Source organism: Haliotis cracherodii, unplaced genomic scaffold (assembly GCF_022045235.1).
Source record: "Haliotis cracherodii isolate W230 unplaced genomic scaffold, xgHalCrac1.p SCAF_15, whole genome shotgun sequence".
Classification (NCBI taxonomy): domain Eukaryota; kingdom Metazoa; phylum Mollusca; class Gastropoda; order Lepetellida; family Haliotidae; genus Haliotis; species Haliotis cracherodii.
In genome coordinates this window covers 6,311,885-6,337,386 of record NW_027266270.1, presented here as the reverse complement: position 1 = coordinate 6,337,386, position 25,502 = coordinate 6,311,885, and the positions used below count along the sequence as shown (strand labels likewise).

The 25,502-nt window shown below is 38.5% G+C and overlaps 1 protein-coding gene across 4 annotated transcripts in view; it reads right to left on the bottom strand.

The window, feature by feature from the left end:
• LOC139462195 (rho family-interacting cell polarization regulator 2-like) overlaps nucleotides 1-25,502 on the bottom strand; it is a 127,438-nt gene that overhangs the window by 18,395 nt on the left and 83,541 nt on the right. For 3 of the 4 annotated variants that reach the window (XM_071243767.1, XM_071243765.1, XM_071243766.1), the window contains 4 exons: nucleotides 12,136-12,460; nucleotides 7,482-7,554; nucleotides 4,550-4,573; nucleotides 1,553-1,606 (listed from right to left, as the gene is read on the bottom strand). In XM_071243767.1, the coding sequence (XP_071099868.1) occupies nucleotides 1,553-1,606; nucleotides 4,550-4,573; nucleotides 7,482-7,554; nucleotides 12,136-12,446 (462 nt within the window). In that variant the 5' untranslated portion in view covers nucleotides 12,447-12,460. Of the gene's footprint in view, nucleotides 1-1,552; nucleotides 1,607-4,549; nucleotides 4,574-7,481; nucleotides 7,555-12,135; nucleotides 12,461-16,341; nucleotides 16,743-25,502 lie in introns of those variants that run through there. The other variant, XM_071243768.1, reaches the window with a different exon arrangement.

Here is a 25,502-nt window from a genome sequence, read left to right as displayed (position 1 = left end):
GATCAATGTACACAAAACTTATTTATTCGTGTATAATACCCACTCGTGTGTTATATGCACCCTTAATTATGGGCAATTAAATTCTTGAAAATATATCTATCGTGTATAATGCGCACATATTTTTCTTTTGTATCATTTCAGGCTGTCAGCAGAAACCACGAAATTTACAATCTTTCAACTCACCAAAATTCAATTCTAATAAGAGTACCCTAATTCTAATTTTGAGAGCGCCATGGGCGCCTATTACGTCGAATACGGTAAGTCAGATATATGTATATGAAGTACTGTATGTACTATAATAGTGGAGTTCACTTTAACATGACCAACATTTGATTCAAATTAAAACTTATCTACATTTACTGTAAAAGTCAGTTTCTGTGTTAAATGCAAATTTATATAAGAAACATATCTAAATCAGATTTTGCTATCGAGATATAAACAAAACAACTGTTTTCACATTTGTTAATATTTACATGTGGGTGTGGATATTTAATTATTTTTAAATTTCAGTACAAGTTTACTCAAAACAAAAGTTGGCATTGTTCAACAAAACAAATTCACGACCAACTAGAATATTTCCAGATTGTATAACAAACATGTACAGGTGGTGTCAATTCTAGAAGAATGAGTCACATGCATGGCACACGTCCTGCCAACCTTCAGCATAGGGCCTTGTTTCCCCCTCCAATAAATCGGAACGTAACACTCATCAACAGTACATTAGCCACATTCTCACATATGTGCTGGCATTGTGTTCAAATCTTATGGAGAAAAATTTCCATCAATTTACCTTGGCATTTTTCCGCTGTCTAAGGTTACTGCCTCGATAGATTTTTGACAATACATGTCCAAGTCTGTATACCCACACAACACACTGTCACTTTTCTTTTAGGTGGTAAATATTCGAGTTCCTCTCTATTGATGTCACCTGTAGAGTTATCTAGTATAAACTTATGCCATGTGAGTCAGGGTCATCTCACCATGGACTTCAGGTGACATGGAGTTGATCATTGATAGCACTACTTCAGGACTGTTTATTTACTTGTGATTGTTTACAGATTTTCCATCAATATTATGGTTCAGTTACCAAAATGGAATGTAAAATAAAATTGGAAACAAATTTGTTAAATTATTTAAGTGGTTGTCTGAATGCTTGATTGGGTGATTTTTTATGTCACATTTATCAATATTCCAGCAATATTGCTAAAATATTGATAGCAGTAATTTAGGACGTTTTATTTACTTGTGATTGTTTAAAGATTTTTTTATCAAAATATTCCAGCCATATCTCGTCAGGTGAGGTCATGAATGGGTTTAAGATAATGTTCCTGTGTTGGGAACTGAACCTGGACCTTTAGCATGAGTGAACCTGGGCGTTACCCCACAATGCTATCCCTGCCTCGAACATATAACTGTTGGCGAAATACAAAATTTAATAAAGTAACATGCTGCTTAGAGAGTTTCTTTGAATGACGAGAGTTATGTCCCTTCCCAAATCCCTCTTTGTCATTGTCTTAGCAACAAAAACATCTAAATAACCAAAATCACCAACCTTTGACAAGTGAAATTCCAGTTTCTTCAAATATCTCTCAGCAGCTTTGATTTGCTGGAATAAAAAATAAAACATTATTGAAAAAGGGTGAATATTACCACAGTACCTGGTATGCACAAGTGAAAGCCAAGGTGAAGGTCGCTGCATTGTCTGTACACCATGTCTACCGATTACCTATACTACGTCACGGGCTAGTTACTCAACAACAGGTGTTACACAAGTTAAAGTTGAAAACACCATATCTCCTTCAAAATCCGCCTGTAAAAACCAAATACGAAGAACAGAGACTGTCTCTGACAGATGCTGTATCTCTCCTCGTGAGCTCAAATTTAATGTCTCACTGCCAATTTCTAAGCTATATGGCAACTGACTGAGATAGATTAATATCAATACCAACTGTCACCGGATCATAACTAAACAATGCAGTCATACTACCTACAAAAACTGTTCTAGGGATAGTACATGCTGCAAACAAAAACTAGCATGATTTCACAAGCACTATGCGCAAGTCAAATGAGAGTTATTGCCCTTGTAATCACACGTTGTGGCACCCATATGAATCTGTCTCTCTACAACCCTGACTGTGACCAACTTATTGAATCCCTAATTTTTCTTTTTACAAATTATTTTGTTTTAGTGGTCAATGCAATGGTGATACTTCAATGGTGAAGTATCACGTAGTTAATCATTTATATTGATTATTAAACCTTCATCCCACCGCATCACTACCAAACACCCGGCCCCACATCACGCTACTGTCCCCAAGTACCTACACATGGAGAGACCACTGAGTTCTACTTCCTGTACTGGAGGGGTGGTCGGGTAGCCTAGTGGTTTAAGCGTTCGCTCATCACGCCGAAGACCCGGGTTCGATTCCCGACATGGGTACAATATGTGAAGCCCATTTCTGGTGTCCTCCGCCGTGATATTGCTGGAATATTGCTTAAAGCGGCGTAAAACCAAACTCACTCGCTCCTGTACTGGATTACATACACAACATACCTAGTCCTATTAAACACACACGTGAATCACACCTGTGAATCCCACCTGTGAAACACACCCGTGAAACACACCCGTGAAACACACGGGTGAATCCCACCCGTCAGCAACACGTACATGTGTCTCGAAAAGTATTTTTATAAAAGATTACAACCAAAAACCTCCATATCGTATTATTCACAAATTGGATGAAAATCTCACAATATACTGCGGAGTAGCCAAAGATTTTACACGTTTCTTCACGGTCATGTACTCTTAAACCATAGAATTACAACATGTGTAGGTTAGTTTGTTGTTCCAGCATGTATGATGGCAGCTGTATTATAAGTCTGGGCCCGACAACCCAGTGATTGATATTGTGAGCAACAGTCCACACCATTCAGGTGCGATGACACACAATCAACCAAGTCGTCGAATCCATGTGAGTGAGTGAGTATGGTTTTACGCTGGTTTTACGCCGCTTTTAGCAATCTTCCAGCAATATCACGGCGGGGGACACAAGAAATGGGCTTCACTTCCTTTACCGGACATGTGACTTCCATAACATCCAACAAAGATACGTTCATCAAAGGCAGGATGGTACAAAATAAGGTACATAGAGAGAACAGGGTGGTACATTGATGGTACATGGGACTTTTCACGGATATTTCTCACACAGGAGTAACAATAAGGTTCCCTGTTATATAAAACTTAACCCAAACCATTATTATACTCTTACCGATTGCCTGTTTCCCATTAGTGAAACATTATTCATTCATTATATTTATACATAAAGTATTCAGGTTAAGAATAATCCTGTATGTATTAGTAGTGAGTGAGCCGCTTTTAGCAATATTCCAGCAATATCACGGCGGGGGACACCAGAAATGGGCTTCACACATTGTACCCATGTCGGGATTCGAACCCGGGTCTTCGGCGTGACGAGCGAACGCTTTAACCACTAGGCTACCCGACCGCCCCGTATGTATTAGTAAGGAAAAGAGTTCAACCAACATGACAACTGTTATAAGGCTATACAGCCTGAAGAAGTGTAGTACAATGACTTCAATAACAAGGTATATACGGAAATAGGAACAATTTGTCACAAGGTTGACAGAACAGGGGAGGTAACTGTTTCACACAGAAGAATCAACTGTTAAGTGCAGCAAAGTTGTTAAGAAAGTTCAAAATTTGTGCAACACACTCAAACACAAACTGAAATGAAACTCGTGATAACACAAGCTTAAAATATGTGCCGAGAGAAATCAACACTTGTTTTCTCTGACTTGCACATAAATCAAAGTCAGTTACACAACGTTGAGATTGGAGTCAATATGCACATTTGGTCAACACAGCACATCGTTGATAATTATTTTAAAGCAGCAAATATCTCAATCTTATTAAAATCAGATCTCTTACTCCGGTCTAATACCAGTCGACAAAAGGACACCTCCAAAGGTCGCTTCACTGAACCCTGAGCAAACTTCCCAATCGAAATGGAGGATGCATAGAATAGGTTCTTTGGCCAATCAGATGTCAGCCTCAAAAAGAAAAATGGGGCTTTATTTGAGCACCACCTCAATTGACAAATTTGGAGATAACAACACCGATATTTCTTTAATTGTACTTCATTGTGGGCGTAGATCCCATGGCCTTCAGAAATAATAGGGTGCATAAAATATTCACAACAACAGAAGGTCACAACCTATATTATTTACGGGACTGGACATTTAAATTTGATTTCAAGATACAGAATCAGATATGCTGCTCGATTGCCTTGCTCGATCGTACCGAGATATTCGAGGCGGTGGTGGTGATTGGCTGCATGGAAAGTTCACCCGACACAACCTTCAATGAAGGGGTCGTTAGATCTTCTCACAGATGTATCATATCGGAAGATCTGATTTTAATGAGATTGCAAGTATGAAAGATCAATGTCTTCCACTGGGATATACTGTCTAAACATGCACTGACACTACAATCAATGGATTCACTACTACATGCATCAACGAGAATTACCTTGTCTGTTTCATGGAGCCTACCCTACAATAGGAACATACCACACCAGCTTTAATCTACAGTACCAAATACACGGAAACTTTCAACCATAGAATCTCTACAACAGTTTCATAAGGGTGAGTTGAGTTTGACACCGCTTTTAACAGTATTCCAGTTATATCATGGCGTGTCAGCTTAATGTGGGAGGAAAGCCCAAAGTGATGCAGGTTTCAGACATTTACCACTTTGGTGAAACCCACGAGCATGGGCATGGTGCTGGCAACCTAGAAACATAATTCGGGTTAACCGGGATTCAATCCCACAATCACAGGTTTCTGGCATGCCCAAGGGACACAACTCTGCACAGCGAATTGCTCCTAGGACGACTGGGCTACCCCCAGTTTCACGTGAACATCCACAACAAATTCATACATTGTTTTGGTGATTTTCATATGATTTTATTCTGGTTTATTGTTTTATGTGCTGGACTCAGTTGTCCTAAAACACTATTTTCTGTTGTCTTTTATATTACAATGGTGTCTTGCAATAAAAACATATATTCTTTTGCTTATGAATTATATTTTAATGAGTTTCTTGTTTGTTTATTTAACTGTTTTTTTTCAGGAGTTATACTTAAAAATCATTTTCTCTTGTTTTAGTTTTCAATGGCATCAAAGAATTATTTTTCGAACTATACAAAATATTGTTTTAAACGTGTATTTGTTTATCATTCATTTCCTGACATAAGCAGTTTTTTTCATACAGTGTATGATATTTTGTGGTTAAAGGTTTTTTGTGACTTCTGATAGCCACTTGGATCTCAACAACCAAGTTGATATGCACTCATAATCAATATATTTCCAAATATTGACCCTTAATAAACTGCTGTGTGATGGAAAACAATGCCATCACACTTTCAGGAAATACTTCAAGGAGAGGAACTGCTACAAAATTCTTGAAAATACTCCAAAATTGGGTTTTGTTTTCCGATCAAGCAACCAAGGAAAGACAAAAGCTTTACGGACATTTTTCAAATACACAGCCTGTTGGCCTTCCCATGCAAGTCCAGCAACGCTACAATATCATGTTTGCTCCATGCCCAGCTAAACTACATTCATGATCGAGCTGTCAAACTCTTCACTGGCGTTTTGGTGCCTCTTTAAACACAAAAGGGAATTTTTTGACAAAACAGAGAAGTGTGAGATTTTACATAAGGGCGTTGAAGGAAGATATCTTTGCATGTCACCTGACAGATTAGCAACTCATCTCTAGCCAATCAGGAAATAGCTTGATCGTTTATCTTAGTAGGAGGCCAAAACATCTGAAGTTTCTGCTAGAGTAGGAAAACATATCTTAAAGTAAAGTTAAAACGGTTATCCTGTAGGCTTAGAGTATCTCTTAATGTCACACATGGCTGCTAGATTTACTTGGTTTCTTGGCCGTGAGTACACCGTCAGTTCATGAATGGACTTCGTCCTTTCCTCTACATTGTGCATTCAGTAAAGCTGTTGCCACAAATGGGGACTGTGTTGATGAAACATTTTAAGCTGGATGAATGTCTCAAGAAAATCTTTGGGACTGAAAAACATGCATAAAATGGGCACATGGTTTGTGCAGGTTCACAGGTCACGTGATACAGGGAGATCGCCATGCATTGTTGTGGTTGTCTGAAGTTTAAAACGGGACTTCCGAAAATGTATACTGCTCAGTTATTTAAAGGACAAGGAGACATTTTTGGAGCAGTAGTAATTGGTTCGGTAATGAGTAGCACATTTTCTTGAACACAGTGCACAATTTTCTTCAAAAGAGCACCGCTGTCTAGAGGGAAGTGCACCTTATACACGACATAATGAGTTTTGGTGTCCCCCCCAACCCCCCACCCCCCAAGCAACAAATCTCTACTGAAGTACTCAATTTCATCTTGTAATTTCTCTGTCTGGTTCATTGTTCATTGTTCATCTAGATATATGCTTGTAATCTATTTTATTAATTCTATTCAAAATGTCATTTAATATTGTTTACAATCATTTCAGCGAAATGGTGTGTGAAGTGATCGGTAAACTGGAGCAAGAAAATTCTAGGAATTAATAGATTGGAATAATATGACTATGGTAGTTTGTTTGAGCACATTGACCCAGGGCAAGCATAGTCTAGGATGTAGTTACTTGTTTGGGGTATCTTGTAGTGGTGGGACGATACACCGATGCATTGGTGGATCGCAATATTTAACTTCCCGATACAAGTATCGATCACAGTTGCACACTAAGTACAAAATATTGCTACATAATCTAAATGGTTACTTTAATGGCGTTTACACCAAACACTAATTAGTAGTGAAAGAGTAAATATTTTCATCCATTGTGCCATACTTGACACTGCCTACTATAAATCATAAGTGTGCCAGGTATTTGGCCATCCTGTCTATAAAAAAACATGGCTTATGCACCACAGATAAGATCACATGCAAGTATCGTGATATGTATCGGATCGTGGAGAAGGTATCGTGATATGTATCAGATCGCACAGTTGGTGTATCGTCCTATGCCTGGTATCTTGTAACAATAGGGTCTAGCCTATCCAATGTTGAGTCATATAATTGAGAAAATATACTTTCGTTTGACTTGACATTAATTTAGCTTGATGGAAAAAATGCTAACTGAACGCATTGTTTTTATTTTGAAAGCATCTTTTAGGAAGACAATTCTGACACCATTTTCTATTATATTTTGCCATTTGCATGACACACTGCTCATGGAAAAGCCAAAAACAATGTGGTCTGCTCTGAAAAACCATTAGACAAACTTCTTGGTACTAGCATGTCATTATTTTATGTAAAGCAAGAGCAATATTACATATATTAGTTTCCTATTAGTGTATGTTGTTATAAACATGTACATGTGTATAGATGCATATAGAGGAGTCCAAGCTGTGGCATGGATCCTATTGCTCTCACCTGTGCCGTGGACGTGTTGGAGTCCCCAGTCTGCAGTTGCATGATGTCCTCTTGGGTAGCTCGGATGAACTCCCTGCAAAACAGATTACAAGAATACAGGACCCGTGAAGATCTGGATTAGAATAGGTCCTCTGCAACCCAAAGCAACTATGCTTGTCATTAGGGCTGTTACGATTCACTCGCGTATTCGGTGAATCGAATCGTAACTATTCATGAATTGAATTTATTATTCATGGCCACTAGAATCGAATATTTATGAATATGCTATCATGTATATTTACATACCCTGTCCCTAAAAATATCCATAACAACATATTATATGCATAGATTTCTTTCAATGACAACACTCTAATAATATTTAATTTGATAGTATTGGTTTCACTGGTCATTGTCGCATTTGAGCAGATACTAGTACCTGGATAAGTGCAGTATATAAATGTATAAATTACTAATAATTAACAAACCATGTCAAATAATTTATGTTATTGTTTCATTGAATATAATAAATAATACATAAACTGCTGACTTGTTATTGTAATTGTGAATTAATATTCGTATTTGTGACCCTATATTCATGATATGAATCGTAATCGCCTCATAGTGTATTCGTTGCAGCCCTACTTGTCATATGAGGCGACTAATGGGATCGGGTCGTCAGGCTCCCTGACAAGTTTTGGTTGATGCATGTCATCATATCTCAATTGTGTGTATTGATTCTCATGATATCAATCACTGGATTGTCTGGTCCAGACTCGATTATTTACAGACAGCAGTCATATAGCTGGAATATTGCTGAGTGCGGCATTAAACAAACAAACTACAGTAAAGCCCCTTTTAAAAGTAAAAGTTCTGTTCCCTGCCAAAGGGAGGTAACTCTAACTTGTAGATATCTGCAACTGAATTTTTACGAATATTTTAATATAAGGACAACTACATTTTTATCTCAAGACACCCCCTCCCCCACCCATCCAATAAATATAACATTGCTGGGTCAGGGGGTCCCCGGGGTTCCGGGGTCATTGTTGACTAAGTTGGTCACCACCCTGTGTCAAGTCCGTGTTAGCCTATCTGTACATGTTTGTATGGACATTCCACGCTGGCCATGACTTGGCGAAGACCGCAGAGCCCCGGCGACACCTATCTGATGTTTGATGAAGAATGGGACTATCAAGATCCTCGCTATTTCTATTGAGAAACAAACAAAGGGTTTCGCAGCTCATCATCGGGGATTTCAAGAAATTAAGTCCCCGGATCAACTTCAAGAGATCCATTTGCAAAGTTAACAAAGAAAATTGCAAATGACACAACGCGTTCTCTGCTTTTAATGTGTATTCACGATCTCCGTTTCAGGCCCTAGAGCCTGTTTGCCTGGCTTAAGTAACTATTAGCAAGAGAGTGAGTGAATGTTTTTTGCCACTGTCAGCAATATTCCAGGTACATCAATGAGACCTGTACGTCGGGATTGAGTGGGTTTTGCATTACAATGCCTTGAAGAATATTTCACTATTATCATGTGTCGGCTTCACATGGGATGAAAGCCTAAAAAGATGCAGATCCAAGATGCCTTAGACCTAAATATCGAAATATTATCGATAAATAGATAAGTAACTTTAATCATATATGCAAGAAAATCCCGAAAGAAATCAACATATTCATGTCACTGGTGACAGACTATTTTATGGACATTTGAGATACATGTATAACAAAAACTGTTGCTTTCCGCCTTCGACAATTGACATTATGGACAATAACAATTTTGTTTCGGTAAATCTAAACTTTATTTCATCACCATAGTTTATGTAAGTCATTATCGATGACATGAATTTCAAATTGATAATCGTTAATATTTCTTCCCATCGACGATAATTCCGATCATCAATCTTTTTAGCCAGCCGTAGCATAATCGGACTCATATTAGAGATTTGATAAGCTCGAAAAAGCACATGTACTTTTGAAACATGCCTGTCACTAATATCAGTATGAAAGCAAAAACAAATGAATTAAAAATTAACTTTTGAGGGATCTTTTTGACAAGTTACAGATGTGACAAACACTTCAGGCCAACAAGAGATGGATGTGTCAGCTAGTTTACTGGAAACATTATATTTCGGTCTCCTTAACAGCAGGAGACCATTTATTGTACAACTGTTAATGGATAGTTGACAGTGAAGAGGACTTCTGTTGAAATTTTATAGTGTGATGACAGCCTAGTACAGAATTTATAGCCGTGGTGTAATAGAGGTAGCATATTCGCAGGAATTATACATAACATGTGGGAGAGTGAAAAATGTGTGCGTTAAATTCCAGAATGTCAAACAAGCACCACCTATTCTCGTAGCTAACCATTTTCAAATCCCATCTGTGCTATCATTTCATATGTAAACACAAATATCAATAAAAGACTTCAACATAAAACTAATCGAATCTTCAAGGACATACAATCCTCTCCTGGTTTGTACCATGTGACAAGACCTTATCCCAAAACAGGCAACACAGTTCCGTTTGACTTGAAATAAGCTTCAAAGCAAGCTCTCGCGTGTACTAGACACGTTTTTCACAACATATTGTTACTAGATTTAGTTCTATCCGCTTCTTACCATACCTCCATTTTGTCTGAAGAAGAAAAATTCACTAAATCTTCTCCTAAACAATACCACAGCTTCCCTCCACCTAACAGGAAATGGCTCAGGGATCTCCTAGCAAATGCTGCCGTTATTGACAAGGCTTGCAATGTTGACACTATAATATCAATCTTGAAGCTGCTATTCAGTTTATTTACATTTCCACTTTTTCATCTCTGTAGATATCTATAGATAGGGTCAGTACAAAAATATTCTCATTTCTCAAGACTTTTGACAAAACTGACAGTGTAGGGAGGGAGTTTTTTTATATTTCTTACGTAAATGATAAATCTATCACAGTACAATTAAGGCTTATGTACCATGTGACCTCTATTGGCCAAGCAATCATGAAAGGGATGGCCCTCTGTGACCACACTGAGTTGGGTTCCGAGCATGGAGTCCGAATCTGGTGCAAAAATGAAATTTGAGTTGGAAAAATTGTGTCTTACAGAGATATAATGGGCAGGAGCAATTTTTGGTGGATGGAGGACCATGAAAGACAATATATAAAGTGGATAACAAACATTACTTCTAATGCTGACATCATGAATCATGCTCTACATTCTTTTAAAAAAACACCCCAAACGTGTCATGTATTCAAACACTAATATGATATCATATGGATCAGTCATAATTTTAATTTACAAAACCCATTTTAAGAAAAAACAGCTAGCCATTCCCACCCAGATTCCATAATCCACTCCTCCGTCCTGTCATTGTAGTCATGATTAGGCTATGCTAAAATCCCTGAAATACACAAGCCAATAACAATAGTACCGTCAACAATACCCGTGTTTAGTAATGTGGTATCAGTCAGGTTTTACGAGAGCTAGATATAATCTGTCACGTGTGGGATTAGTGAGCCTGTCAGCCTCAGCCTGGGGAGGCTTGTCGTCACAAATAGCCCCACTAATGCGGACATCATGAATCATGCACTAAAGACAGATTTGACTTCAGGGAGCCTCCCTGCAAATAACCTGATCCTGTCTTCCTTGTACACACGATGAGTGTCAACGAGGACCACCTCAACAAATTTACATGAATTATATTTATATTTTTCGGGGATCCCATAGTCTGTCATACAGACCCTGAAACAAATATACCAAATACAGACGATGCAAGTCTACAATGTTTGGCAAGTCTAGATTACTGCAGTACCTGAAAATGAAGAAAGTCTCTGGGTTTCTTTTTATTATATTTTAAAACTATAATTTAAGTTAACTTAACAAATGTTTTTTTCTGTAAAATCTGTTCAATTCAGAGACTAGAATCTTGAGAGTCTTCTCCAATGGTATCTGAATGCTGGGACCTTTCAATCCTAATTTCGAAAACTGAACGAATGACCCATGATTTGAAACTTAAATGTGACATTTTGATTAAAGATACCTTGTTTGAAGGAATATATGGTAATTAATTCATTTTTGTTGTGAAAAATCAAATGTGTCCTGTTTATAAACTGTGACTATATGATCATTAAGAAATAAGATGGTATTGAGAATAATAGATAATTTTGAAAGACGTTTTTCTGTAACTGAATTAGGGTTGATTGACACTTTAAAATTAAACTTTTAATTGTTTAAAAAAAATCTTTTGAATGATTCAACATTGTGCATTTTGCTTTGTTCAAAGATCTGACTGAAAATATGTCACCAGCCATTTCTTAAAACTTTGGCTTAAAGAAGACAACATTTGATTGTCTTGGTCCAAAATTAACAGGTCTGGTTTGAAAAACTTCAAAGCACGCACAGAAGGACTGATTCCTCGTCTCTAAATTCCAAAAATGCAATTTTTTCATCACCAGGCTGCTACATCTTTTTTTCTCTGTTTGCCCGAGTGAAACTTGCGACATTTCATACGCTATCCCCACCAAGAGGTTCAAGGTTACTGTAATGATTCTCTTAAGTGGTGAAATCACTGCTCTTAACAGGGTTTAACTTCCACTGCCCCGCAAACCAAGGGATGACAGGGCAAATAACACTGTCACATCGAGGGCCGAAACCTTTGCTCTCCATAAATAATAACATAGGGCCTACCTGATACCCTTTTTCATGCTCTCGAACATCAGGAGAGCTCTGTTTGGCCTTGGAATTTTGGGGATTTTCGGTGATTTACGAAAACTGAATCCTAATCCTCGGCTTGTCTGCTGGGGCCGTGTGTACAGCCTGGGACTACGACGTATCGTGTCGCCCAGCACAGACGTAGACGAGGATGAGGAAGATTGGGAGCGTACTGACATCCCGCCGAACGACTGGCTCCTGGCTACTGGTAGCGTGGCTCGAGCAGGACGCTCCTGCTTCAGCGACATCTTGTCTTCATGTCGGGACGGCTGTGTCTTGCGAGTCATTGAGGATGTTGGATCTGAAAGTAATTACAGCAGGTTAATTTTCTGGGAGACTGAAATTTGGTAAATATGGACAATGATAAACGATGATGAACTTTCACATGGAGGACAGCCCTCGTGAGCCTCATTCAACTGTCTTCCTCATGCAGAAAATGAAGGTTTAAAGTAGAAAACATTTCTCAGCATGCTTGAGGCGATTGATATAAAGGCAGGATCTTCCTGATAGCATCATCACAATCATTATCAAGCTATCCCTAAGTAGTAAATATCCAAAAGGCATGCCAGCCAGCTTCACAGATCAAGATCTGAACCCAGGGCTTCTGTGAGACAAACACTTTAACCACTAGCCTAACAAACAGTCCCTCAAGGAACAAGGGAAATACTGGTATAATTCCATACTTGATATCCTTACTACTGGTCACATGACTGATATATCATATCAGTGAATGAGTGAGTGAGACGTTGGTGGAGGACATCAAAAATGGGCTTCACATAGGGTACCTTGGTGGGCATGAACCTGAGCAATCGTATGACAAGCAAACACATTAACCATGGGGCCACCCCACCGCTCCTTGTAGGGACTGAAGCACGAGTGCAGGAAAGAATAGCAAGAAAAGTGAAGTTAATTTATATTTGAAACAAATATACACACAGGAATCTATCAAATCAACAATGATGATATAAAGACCCCATTGATTTTAGATGAAGTTGATCATTTTGGGTAAATTTACAGGGAACAGAAGTAGAAATCCATGAGACTATCCCTTCTTCATTAGGATTACAGTTCCTAATTACCACCAAGAGATACTGACTATCACAGACCGCAATTTTACTATGGACTAAATTATACATACTTTCATACTTTTAATACTTTCGAAACTTGTATACTTTTAATGTTACATTTTTCTCCCTTGGAAAATGAACATGTACATATTTTTATCTCTAAACGTGGACATTCTGTTTAAAGGTCAAGGTCAGATGTCAGAATGTCAAACAAACAGTTATTGTATTGCCTGAATCTAAAATGTTCGTCATTGTAATCATATCTTGTTTGTCACGAGGAATGGTATTTGTGCACAAACAGATCGTTCTCAAACAACTGCAGCTGCTGGATATGAAAAAGCTGACTTTCTCCCCAAAGAATGTGCAAAGAAAACTTTTGCATGACAGGACATGACACTATCGTAAACTTGCACTCAGAACCTTGATTATTGCATCGGTACAGGTGCACTTTATCCACCTGCTAGGGTGTCATGACATGACGAAACCACACCCCTAACTTCCATGTCATGTTTCTGGAGAAAGATTGCCAAGATGATGCAGCTGTTACTCTCAGAGAGGTCAACAGCAAACAGCAACAGCAACCTCAACAGCTGTAGAAATTGTCAGTTGCTCAAAAAGTCCCACACAGTTACATGGACAAAAACAGTGTGTTAAAAAAATAACATTCAAAAGAAGTAGTCATGTTGGAACTGCAGGATGGGAGAGATCTGACCCCTCACGGTCAAGATGACATTATACAGCTTATAACAAGGACTACTAATAGGCACCAGCGGCGGATCCAAAATATCTTCACTATCAACATTTGTATGTCAAACTCATCAGGTAACAAACTCATCGAATGTCAAACTCATCGTAAACAATTTAAACTAATTATGTGACACACCAACAATATACATATTTTCTTTTGACTCAATCAACCTTTCTTTTTTACATGCAAAAATGTTTGCATTATTTTTAATAGGAGAAAAAACTTTGACATGTCATTAACCTATAAATTGTTCTCATAGCAAACATTTGGAATAGTCGAAAAATTCACTCACAACTAATAGCCCTGTTTACTTTGCTTAAGCTACAAAACACAAACAAAAACTGATACTACGCAAAGTTCATTCTGATAATTGAAGTGAATAAATATCCTGAGATCCCTGACCCTTGATTATAGGATATGCTGGAACATATTGACAGTTGATTAGGGCCTATGAGCAGGTGCTTGTTCAGCCTAATTCAAGATACATAGGCTGGCTGGCAGTGTGTGCGCCCTATTCTCTATCAATATTGAAAATACCTCCAATCAACAGTACAGCAGAGTTGACAACTGGGCAACAGTGTCCCTCACTTCTATAGTCGGACACGACTCATACATACATACAATGTTATTTAATTCTGATTTTACTTCTGATGTTCATTATAATGGTTATTCTGATATTTATTCCGACAACAATTCTAATGCTTACCGGAAGTCAAATTAATGGAGAATGGAGGATTTTTATATATAGAGAGAGACAGACTACTCCATCATTGCCGTGTAGCCCCAACAGCACATTTTCTCAGGACATTTAATGACCAAACTTTTCAGAAAGCGTGGAGGGAGAGGTACACTTTTTACCAGTATTTTCTGGTACATTTTACTGGGTACATGAATAACATGTTACCAGCAAGGTTGCAGGCTTCACTCTAGGAATTTTCTGACATGTGCCCTTGATGTGAAAATTTCAAATATTCTTGAGGAACACCCACACTTGCCCATACAGCACAATGTTAATATGCCCCACAGTATTTGAAAATGTAGGCCTTTTTTCAAATTTAGGGCAAGGCCCCATCTAGAACTATCCCTTAGGTTGTGTATAACACTTATCACACACACCTGCCTTCAATAAGTAATGACGAGGACGACAACACACAACTTGTTAAAAACCTGATTATTGAGACTGGCTGTCTCGTTTCCTCTCTCAATATCTCTACCTGGCTTTGAATGATTGTTTTGCTTAAGGGAAACGCAAAGAACTCCTGCTGCCTAAAAAGTATCACAAATATTCAAGTACGACACGGCTTAAGTCATCTTTTTACAGAGGTATTGATTAAGTATTGAAAGCCCCTCCCTTCATACACTGTTGTCACTCCTCCAACATTAACGCACAAACAAGCTGCACCACGCACTTGCACACAGGCTGGGCAGGTAACGCACATTCCTTAGTCGCACTTGTGTCCTCCTTTCTATAGATACCCCACTCATTAGGTTCACAATACCCTTCCCATGAAGGAATAAGACTTTGAACATGTTACTCAGAATGATTACAACATACCAATAGATATTCAACATTATATTGCTCATTTTAATCGCCATATGACACAAAGGCTCAAATAACTGTTGACTGAGGAAGAGAATTTAAGGATGTCAGTCTATGCTGATAAAAGAAGTATATACTCTGAATCACTGTGTTCTTCATAAAAAGGAAGTTGACATCCTCAAATTCTCTTCCTTATTTGTATCACTTCTAAATTACACCTTTCAAAGACTTGAACTGTTGACTATTTCTAATATTTTTATAAATATTCATAAAAAGTATATATAAAACCATAAATATGATAAACTAACATCATATTAATTCATGTCATACATTCACACAAAGAATATATAGAGGTATATATTTATATGACTCACCTAATCCATCATAACAAATTATATATATATATATATATATATATATATATATATATATATATATATTAGTCCATCATCTTCTTTATATCAGTTTCATACATAGTACTTTCGCTGTCTCATGACAGCTCTTCAGAAGACAGCGAAAGTACTATGTATGAAACTGATATAAAGAAGATGATGGACTAATGTGGACTTTATTATTTTATTATATATTACATGTACACCGAGTGAACATTTACTTCATTTTTGTGTATATATATATATATACGTATGTATATGACTCACCTAATAATATGATTGATATTACAAATATATAAAAATATATATATAAAAGTATAAATATAATATATTTAACATGATATTAATAACATGATAAATGTAATTTGTCATTTTAAATGTCAAATACAATATGTTCAAAATTGTGAAACTGAATATTATTAAAAATATATCTACCTGCAGTGTGTAGTGAATGATCACACTTCCAATTGAAAACTACCTGTCCAATATTCCGTGGATGTGTTTATACCCAGTGAATGACTCAAATACCTAGCCCATTCAAGTCAATTACCCAGGCTGAATAGCGGCTGCCTTTGTTGACCATTATCTCCTGGCCTTTTCCAGGCTCCCAGTCACGATTGTTTACATATCAACACGCTGAGTTACGTACGTCGATAAACTCCAGAATAAAGCAATACATCCACATGAATCTCTGAGTATGACTAACTAACCAACACAAACACCACCCTTACAACATGGGGTGGTTATCACAGGTGTGATACGAGGGTATACCACAGGGTATATATAGAACAATCAGGAAATAGCAACTCGTAACCACTGGAATCTCTTCGTGAAGGCTTGTATGACCCAGTTTACGGTTCACGAAGGATCTCCGCCCACATTCTAAACACGTTAGTCAGCCAGCAGCGGTTGTTCATACTGAGGTCTTAGTTCATCCAAGATCCACCTGACCGGTCAGAACTTGGCCAGGGTCTGAGAGCTGAGTTGACCAGTGGTTGTGAGGCTTGTGGCAAAACAGCTAATCTGTTATGACTGACAAGATCCTCTCTTGACAGAGTTCACCAGGTATTGATCAGAAAATCAATCTGCACTTATTATTAATCCCATACAGGTCACAGAGAACATGATATTTCGTCCTATTGTTGACAGTTTTGTTGAATATATGTGCGCGATATCATATTTCAGATTGATTTAAACACTGATCAATAAGACATTGTAGTATATTGTAACTAGGCTGGAACTATTACAGAAATATATACACACATGCATCTAAACAGGGGAAAGAATGAATGATTTCACTGAAACGCATTGTAACTTTGTCACTTGACCTTAGTGTACTGATATCAAGAATATGTGTCTAATATTAAACATCATGATGATAGACATGAAAAGAGTTCAGAATATAAGTAATTTCTACTTGTCATGGATATGAAATTTGGATCAGAAAATTGAACAAGTGCTTGTTGCTAGCTCTGCTTTGTTTTTGTTAATTTTCTGGAAGAGAGTGTAGATATGAATATCATCCATGATTCTTCCCTGATATTCTCTATCAAATAATGTTCTTGTTAGTTGTTTAGCACACAGCAATATTCCAGCTATATAAAGTGGCTTGTAAATATTCAATCCCGATCCGAGCATCCAGTGATTGACATTGTGATCATCCACACATTATCAGGGTACGATGACTCCAAGCTTGACCACCCTGTCCAATGAGTCTCCTCGTTTGACCATGCTAGGGAACTATTCTTACCACAGATGCAAATAATTCTATCCCCACGAGACATAACTACACAGAACTCACACAAATAATGACAGACTGGACATGTGAAGATCCGGGGTAGAATAGCAATGAATGCTTGTCATAAAAGGCGACTAAGCTTGTCATAAGAGGCGACTAACAGGATCAGGTAGTCAGGCTCACTGACTTGGTTGATGTATGTCATCATATCCCTATCACATAGATCGATGCTCATGATGTCAATCACTGGATAGTCTGGTCCAGATTCCATCATTTACAGACTATTGCTGAGGGCAGTGCTAAACAACAAACAACAAAATGACAGACAGAACCTACCCACTCTCACCGAGATACGAAGTCCGCCAATCAATATCTGGGTTCTGTAGGACACGAGTAACCACTGACTAAAACTGAACACAGGTTAAACTGTGTCACATAAATGGTTCTTGGTCGATTTACAAATTCAAACTGACATCCACCTCCTTCCCTTGGAGTCACACTTGAAGTGAAATAATCATCATCCAATCAAACTGGTCCTAATTACACTCAAACTAACAAACATGCCATGTAAACGACAGCCTTCTGTTGTCGTAATGTTTCAAGTACTTCAACCATGTGTTTTGTCACACCAATTATTTTCGCTCTCAAATGAATTAAGGACAAATTCCTGCACACAAATAACAAAGGATGGCCATGGGAGCCCACACAGTGACAAAGTACTTCCGACAAAGTTACAGCTCGGGCTCGTCAGATCTTAGACTCATTGCTATTCTTGAAGTGAAGGTGATGTGAGGTGTGCAGATGTGAACTGTCTGTCATGATAGCACAGCCTTTGCGTGTTGTGTTTGTGCAGTACGCAGCCAGGTAAATACTAGCTCCGTACGCCAGTTGACCCATGCCTGCCGTTACTCGCTCGGTCCAATATAGACGGAATGCTAAATTCCACAGAGTAAACTTTGGTGTGTGTCCCTTCTGCTTCCTTGATACATGAGGGGCGGTGGTAGCCCCAGTGTTACAGTGTTCCCTTGTCCCCGATGGACCAGGTTCAATTCCGCACATGGGGACAATGTGTGAAGATTATTTCTGGAGTGCTTACGTCGTGATTTTGATGGAATATTGTAAAATGGTGCATAACAGCCAAACCACTCACTCATCCCTTTAGTATCAGAAATAGCAGCATAGGTTTACAAGGTAGATAGACACGTACCATCACAGCTTAACTGAGACAAATTAACAATTCTAGGCTAATATCTAGTCTCTGAAATGGACATAATACAGAAAAAACAGTTGTTAATTAATCTTAATACAAACAGAATAAAAACGAGCCCAGAGACTTGTTTCAGTAATAGAGACTTGCCCACTGGTATAGGCATGCATTGGCTTAACTGGATATAGCTGTTTCAGGGTCTGTATTACAATCTATGACAGAGTAGGTGACTGATTCTCCCCCTCTCATTTGATACAAACAGTAAATCTTTCAGCATTTTGTATTTATTCAAATTAAATTCTATTGCGAGGAAATAATTCTCATCCTGAGGCAAGACATTAAGCATAAATAATAGGAAATACCAACTTGATAAGAAGGTAAAAATAGGTTTCACAGAACAGATAGGAACAGGAATTTGTCCTCTTAAATATGCCATGACACATTCCACTGAGAACCAGTCCATGCAACAATAGTGAGTGAGTGAGTATGGTTTTACGCCGCTTTTAGCAACATTCCAGCAATATCACGGCGGGGGACGCCGGAAATGGGCTTCACACATTGTACCCATGTCGGGAATCGAACCCGGGTCGTCGGCGTGACGAGCAAACGTTTTAACCACTAGGCTACCCGACCGCCCCTGCAACAATAGTAAGATGAGGGAGACATCAGTGTGGAGACAATGTACTCAGGTGTAAACCAGGATATCTTACAATTATCATACCCTTTCAATTAAGAATGAAGTTTTATTGTAGCAAACCTATTTATAAGAGACTAGGTTGAAATAGAGATAACAATAAACTTGTGCAGTTCAAAATATTTAATTTGGCGACAAATTATTTGGACAAAAGTTGCAATATGTTGAGAATACAAATTATACCATCCATAACTTCAAAACTATATCATCAGTTTCTTTCCTCTGAGACAATCCAAATTCATTAGTGAGTGAGTGAGTGAGTGAGTGAGGTTTTACGCTGCTTTTAGCAATAACATGATATTGAATTTCAAAGACTTGATATTGTAAGAATTAACTATCCGTCTTTGTAAATAATGAAATAAGAATTTATAATTACATTCTGATATCACAGTGACAATATATCTTTTTAGACTAAACAAACTGATGACAACTCAGTACATTTTTACTCACACTCATATCTGTCTGATATATGTAGCCATCCACTGACAATCATCTGGTCTATTTATGGTATTAATGACAGTACAACGTCGTTGACAGATATTGACGCGAACATCAAACAGCTGGATGTCACTCACAAACATGACCAATCAACGCAACAATCGCTTGTGACCTCACATGCTGATACTGACTGACAGAGATTACGTTCTAACAGATCGCTCCCATAATGCACTGAGATTACGATCGAACAGATCGCTTCCATTATGAATGCACTGACATCAGGATGACCACGCTTGTCAAGATAGAAAAAGAGATGACAGCTCTGAGTCTTAAGAGACTTGCAAATTAATTGTCATTAGATACGGTTGAAAGGTGATATGATGATATTAAATATAATAAAATAATTGCTGAACGAATGATATGATTAGTATGATTATGATTATGAAGTATGATTGTTCAGATGATGAATAAGATGAATGATAAGATGAATTGATGATCAGACGATGAATGAAAGAAAGATCAGATGAATTGAAAGAAAGAGTGAGTGAGTGAGTGAGTGAGTTTGATTTTACGCCGTTTTTAGCAATATTCCAGCAATATCACGGCGGGGGACACCAGAAATGGGCTTCACACATTGTACCCATGTCAGGGTTCGAACCCGGGTCTTCAGTATGACGAGCGAACGCTTTAACCACTAGGCTACCCGACCGCCCTTGAAAGAAAGAATTAATGATCAAATGAACAAAGAAATGAATCAATAAAAAGTGTCTGTCCCTTCAACAAAATTCTCCGAGCCTAAGGCAAAATAAAATATCGAATACACTTACTTCAACTCTTTCAGTACTCCAAACTCTCAGGTTTGTGTTCCAAACTTCTTTAATGTAAAAAGCCCAGCTTGAGCATGACTCAATATTATCTGATCTAATCTCAGAAACGTAAACAGCTTCTTCCTTTTTGATAATTTCACATTAACATCTCACTACACTGGGCCGGGCACTGCATGGCGTAATCAGTCACATGATCACCTCTGTTGTAACCCGTTCATTCACAACGCAAGGCAACCAATCCTCCAACCTGACTCAGTAAATCTAAATAAAATGTTCTACGCACAATATCACGACCAGGACACATTCCACAGCTACACTATCAATCTCTTCATTTTCTTTCTGGGGATTCACAAACATACAGCCATACATGACACATGGAGACGATGAACAATGGATGGGACGGGATGGGACAATGTCTGGAATTCCATCTTGTATAATGTCAAAACAGATTAAGTTTCGGCAGGGTATGTGGCCCGTGACTGTTTGTGGTTTCTCTTTCAAAATAATGGTCTGCTTGGTTTGTAGTATTTGGATGATACACAGATGCATCATGATTTTTTACTTCAATACAAGTATCGATCACAACAACACAAAAAAGTAAAAAAGTATCTGTTCTAACCTTAACTGTATTCTTAAATAAATGTTACACAAAACACTAATTACTAGTAAAATAAGTAGTGAAAACAAATATTTTCATCCATTGTGCCATACTTGACACTGCCAACTGTAAATAGTCAGTGTGCCAGGTATTTGGCCATCCTGTCTATGAAAAAGATGGCTTATGCACCTGGCCGATAAGAACACATGCACGTATCATCATTTGTATTAGGTCATGAGCAAGGTATAGGATTGCACAGTTGGGGTATCATCCCAGCCCTACTGGGTTGTCTGGTCCAGACTTGATCAATTCCAGGCCGCAATATACAGACAGAAAATTGCTGACAGAGCAATAAGTATCCTCAGCCACAAAGTATACTGAATGTGAGTGAGTGAGTGAGTTTGATTTTATGCTGCTTTTAGCAATATTTCAGTAATATCACGGCGGGGGACACCAGAAATTGGCTTCACACATTGTACCCATCTCGGGAATCGAACCCAGGTCTTTGCCGTGACGAGCAAACGCTTTAACCACTAGGCTACCCGACCGCCCCAAAGTATACTGAAATGATAACCTGTTCACCCCAAGTCCTAACACCAACACATTAAATACACAGTATAATTTTCATTAAAAATCAATATCAAAATTATCTCACCCAAAATAATGAAAAGATGTCACATTTGATCCAGTGCTATCCTGTGCATCTACATCTGAGCACTGCTGGCAAACAAACAGTATCAAGAAATGACAGGTGTTTCACATTCCATTTTACCTGTAATCAGTGTGACCAGGTGAGAGATGGGTGTGAGATGGGGGATGGGTAGGTAGACAGCTCAACTAGCTAAATCCTGTTATTGTTTGCTTGATATATGTAGAATACCGACCAATACGGACATCGAAGGGCCTGACTATAGCACACAATTTCCTTTATGGAGATTGGGATTGGAATGTAGATGTGAACAGATATATCATCTACGTCACTTGTGACAAATACCTCCCCACTGTGAAAACTGACGGCTAACAAGTTAGAAACATTCTCGGTTATCACTGAGGAATACGCAGTACAATAGAATACAGGAAATATGATAAATCTAATCTATGATGAATTGGGCCGAGTATATATATAAGTATCCTCAGCCAAAAAGTATACTGAATGTGAGTGAGTGAGTGAGTGAGTATGGTTTTACGCGGCGTTTAGCAATATTCCAGCAATATCACAACGGGGGACACCAGAAATGGGCTTCACACATTGTACCCATGTCGGGAATCGAACTCCGGTCTTCAGCGTGACGAGCGAACACTTTAACCACTAGGCTACCCGACCGCCCCTCATGTCATAGGACATTCACCTCATGTGTATCATAAGTGCTGATTCAGCATTCGGGTAGTATTCTCAATTTTACATAAAAGTACAAAATTTCTTTATGATGTATTTCTTTCTATGTCTGCCTTTTTTTAAGAGTCCCTATTACTTTCAAACAACTTAAAGAATTCTGCTAACTTTCGTCTAGAATTTTTAAGAACTTGTGAACATCAGATCAAAGTTAACTACAAATAAATGTCATTTGTATTTCATAAACATTCCTTTAATATCAACATAAATATTTAAACAAACAGTGAAGTCTAATTCAGACCAGCAACATTGCCTCACCGTGTCAGTTCTACCACGGACAAGATACTTCAATATTCTGAACACACGCCATGAACATGCATGGATTTCCATCTTCTTTCAAACTTTTGCAAGCCAACATCTTTCATGTCTTTTATAATCATTAAAAGTTAAAGAACATCGTCTGTGATACAGACCTTGAAACAAAAATATCCAATACAGCCCGTGCAAGTCTATAATATTTGGCAAGTCTAGACTATCTAAAAGTCTCCAGGCTCCTTTTTATTACATTTTTATGACTATAATTTTTTATCTGTTAAATATGTTGATATCAGAGACTAGATGTTAGTCTAAATGTTTCTGTACAAAGAGGAATCTGTAGATGTTTCCAGCAAATCATCTGGAAGGTCACAGGTCTAGTTATCAGGGTCCTGACAAAGAAGGTTCTACTCTTCCTGACTTTACCCTCATTATCTCCAAAGGATACAATTCCCCTAACAACCTTCATCTTCCTACACCTGATCCCATCTTCTGGAAGCTCGTTAGTGTTGTCCAAACACCTAGCTGGCTGGTCATTTCATGGTGGATATTTTTACACAGTTTTTGAGATGTCGAGCATCACGATATTATCAGCGTATCTATTATCAGGTGACATACACCTGGTCTCCAGGAGGGGAGGGAGGGGAGGGGGAACATAGGAGGAAGGGATGGAGGGAGTCATTACTGGTTTAGCTTTATCTCAAAGATAAACAGTGTCACAAGTTTCATGCTTGCTGAAGGTCACCATGAAAGTGTTTCCTCATCACGACATCAGGAAGTGAGTGAGTGAGTTTTGGTTTTACGCCGCTTTTAGCAATATTCCAGCAATATCACTGCGGGGGACATCAGAAATGGGCTTCACACATTGTACCCATGTTGGGATTCGAACCCGGGTCTTCGGCGTGACAAGCAAACGTTTTAACCACTAGGCTACCCGACCGCCCCACAACATCAGGGATAGAAATTGGGACTCGCCCTCCAGCCCGAGCCAGTTTCGCTGATGTTCAAGGGTAAGGGCTGGTAGAGCTTTGAACATTTTGGGGATGATCCTATATGTTAACACTATTCAGGCTTGTAGACTCAGTCCTGGTTAATTTCTATCCCTGCAACATCAACACAACGGCGGACCTAGAAGCAAGGAGCTGACAAATATGTCATCACTCCCTCTGCCAGATGCGACAAAGCATTAAGCACGACACTGTCAAATCCTGATCCACCTCTTAGAACTCAAGTGGTCCTAATTCCTAGTCAATCACAGGCGACACCCTGGAACATTTCGTCCGGCAAAACTGTGTTCCTAACATTAGCCACGCAACTTCAACATTGCCCACGCCATCAGAACAAATCCACAGGAATGACAGGAGTTCTTTGAACATGTCTCCCACCCCAGGCGTCAAAAGAACAGTGGCTGTTGACGGACCAATAAATGCCTTGGACGTTGGTCAGTTTGAACGCGCTCAACACCTTGCCAGATGAGAGACTAGCAATGTGTCATGATCACACATCCTTCCATTCCCGGGATTTCACACACATACTAATAATGGTGGTTTATCCACCAAGGACTCGCACACATTTACACTGGCGTCCAGACGAGGAACTCAAGCTCCCCGACCAGAGGTGCTGGAATTCTTATTTTGGATACAGCCTCTTTTCCTGGCAATAAGGCAGCACAAGGATTACCTTCTTTCTGTTCCTCAGAATCAGCCACAAGTAAATATCCCAAATTAATAAAAACTCAAAGTGGAAAGACACAGACCTTTCTGAACCTTGTACTAGTAAATCTTTTGACCTGTGAATTAATGCAACTGATGTATTTTAGTAAACATTTTAAAGGGCTCTAACATATTTGGTGAGGTGAAATAGGGTTTAATGTCGCGTCCAAGATTATTGCACTTATATAGCGATGTGCATGCATGCATCTGCTAAAATGTACTAGTCCGGACTGATGCAGATTTATAGTGCTAGCTCACTGAGATACCATGCCGCAGTTTAACATGAATACCCCACTAAGACACAGTATACTGACTCCGAGCCGACCAGTCCTTGTTTTAGCCGCTTAATGCCGAGCGCCAGACAGGGTAACAACAAGTACCATCTTTTAACGTCTTTTAGTATGTTCAAGAGGTCATTGATCGAACCCTGGACCTAAATCCGCTTTTTTTGGCCAAATGAAAGAGAACAGATTCCAAGTACTCACTCATTCAACTTTTGGTGGGATGTTGTCACGGGAACTGAGATTAACTGACTGCATGGAGATATTGTCATAGAAATAGTATTTGACATTGCTAATGGAACTAACATTCATCAAGTTCAAAGAAACATTTCATTTCATTTCAAGTGAAAACAAGACCACATTTACATAAGTCATCTGTACACACTTGCATAAGTCATTGTCATCTAAGTTTCATAACAGCACAATATATCTCACTCCCCCAACACCGAGTAG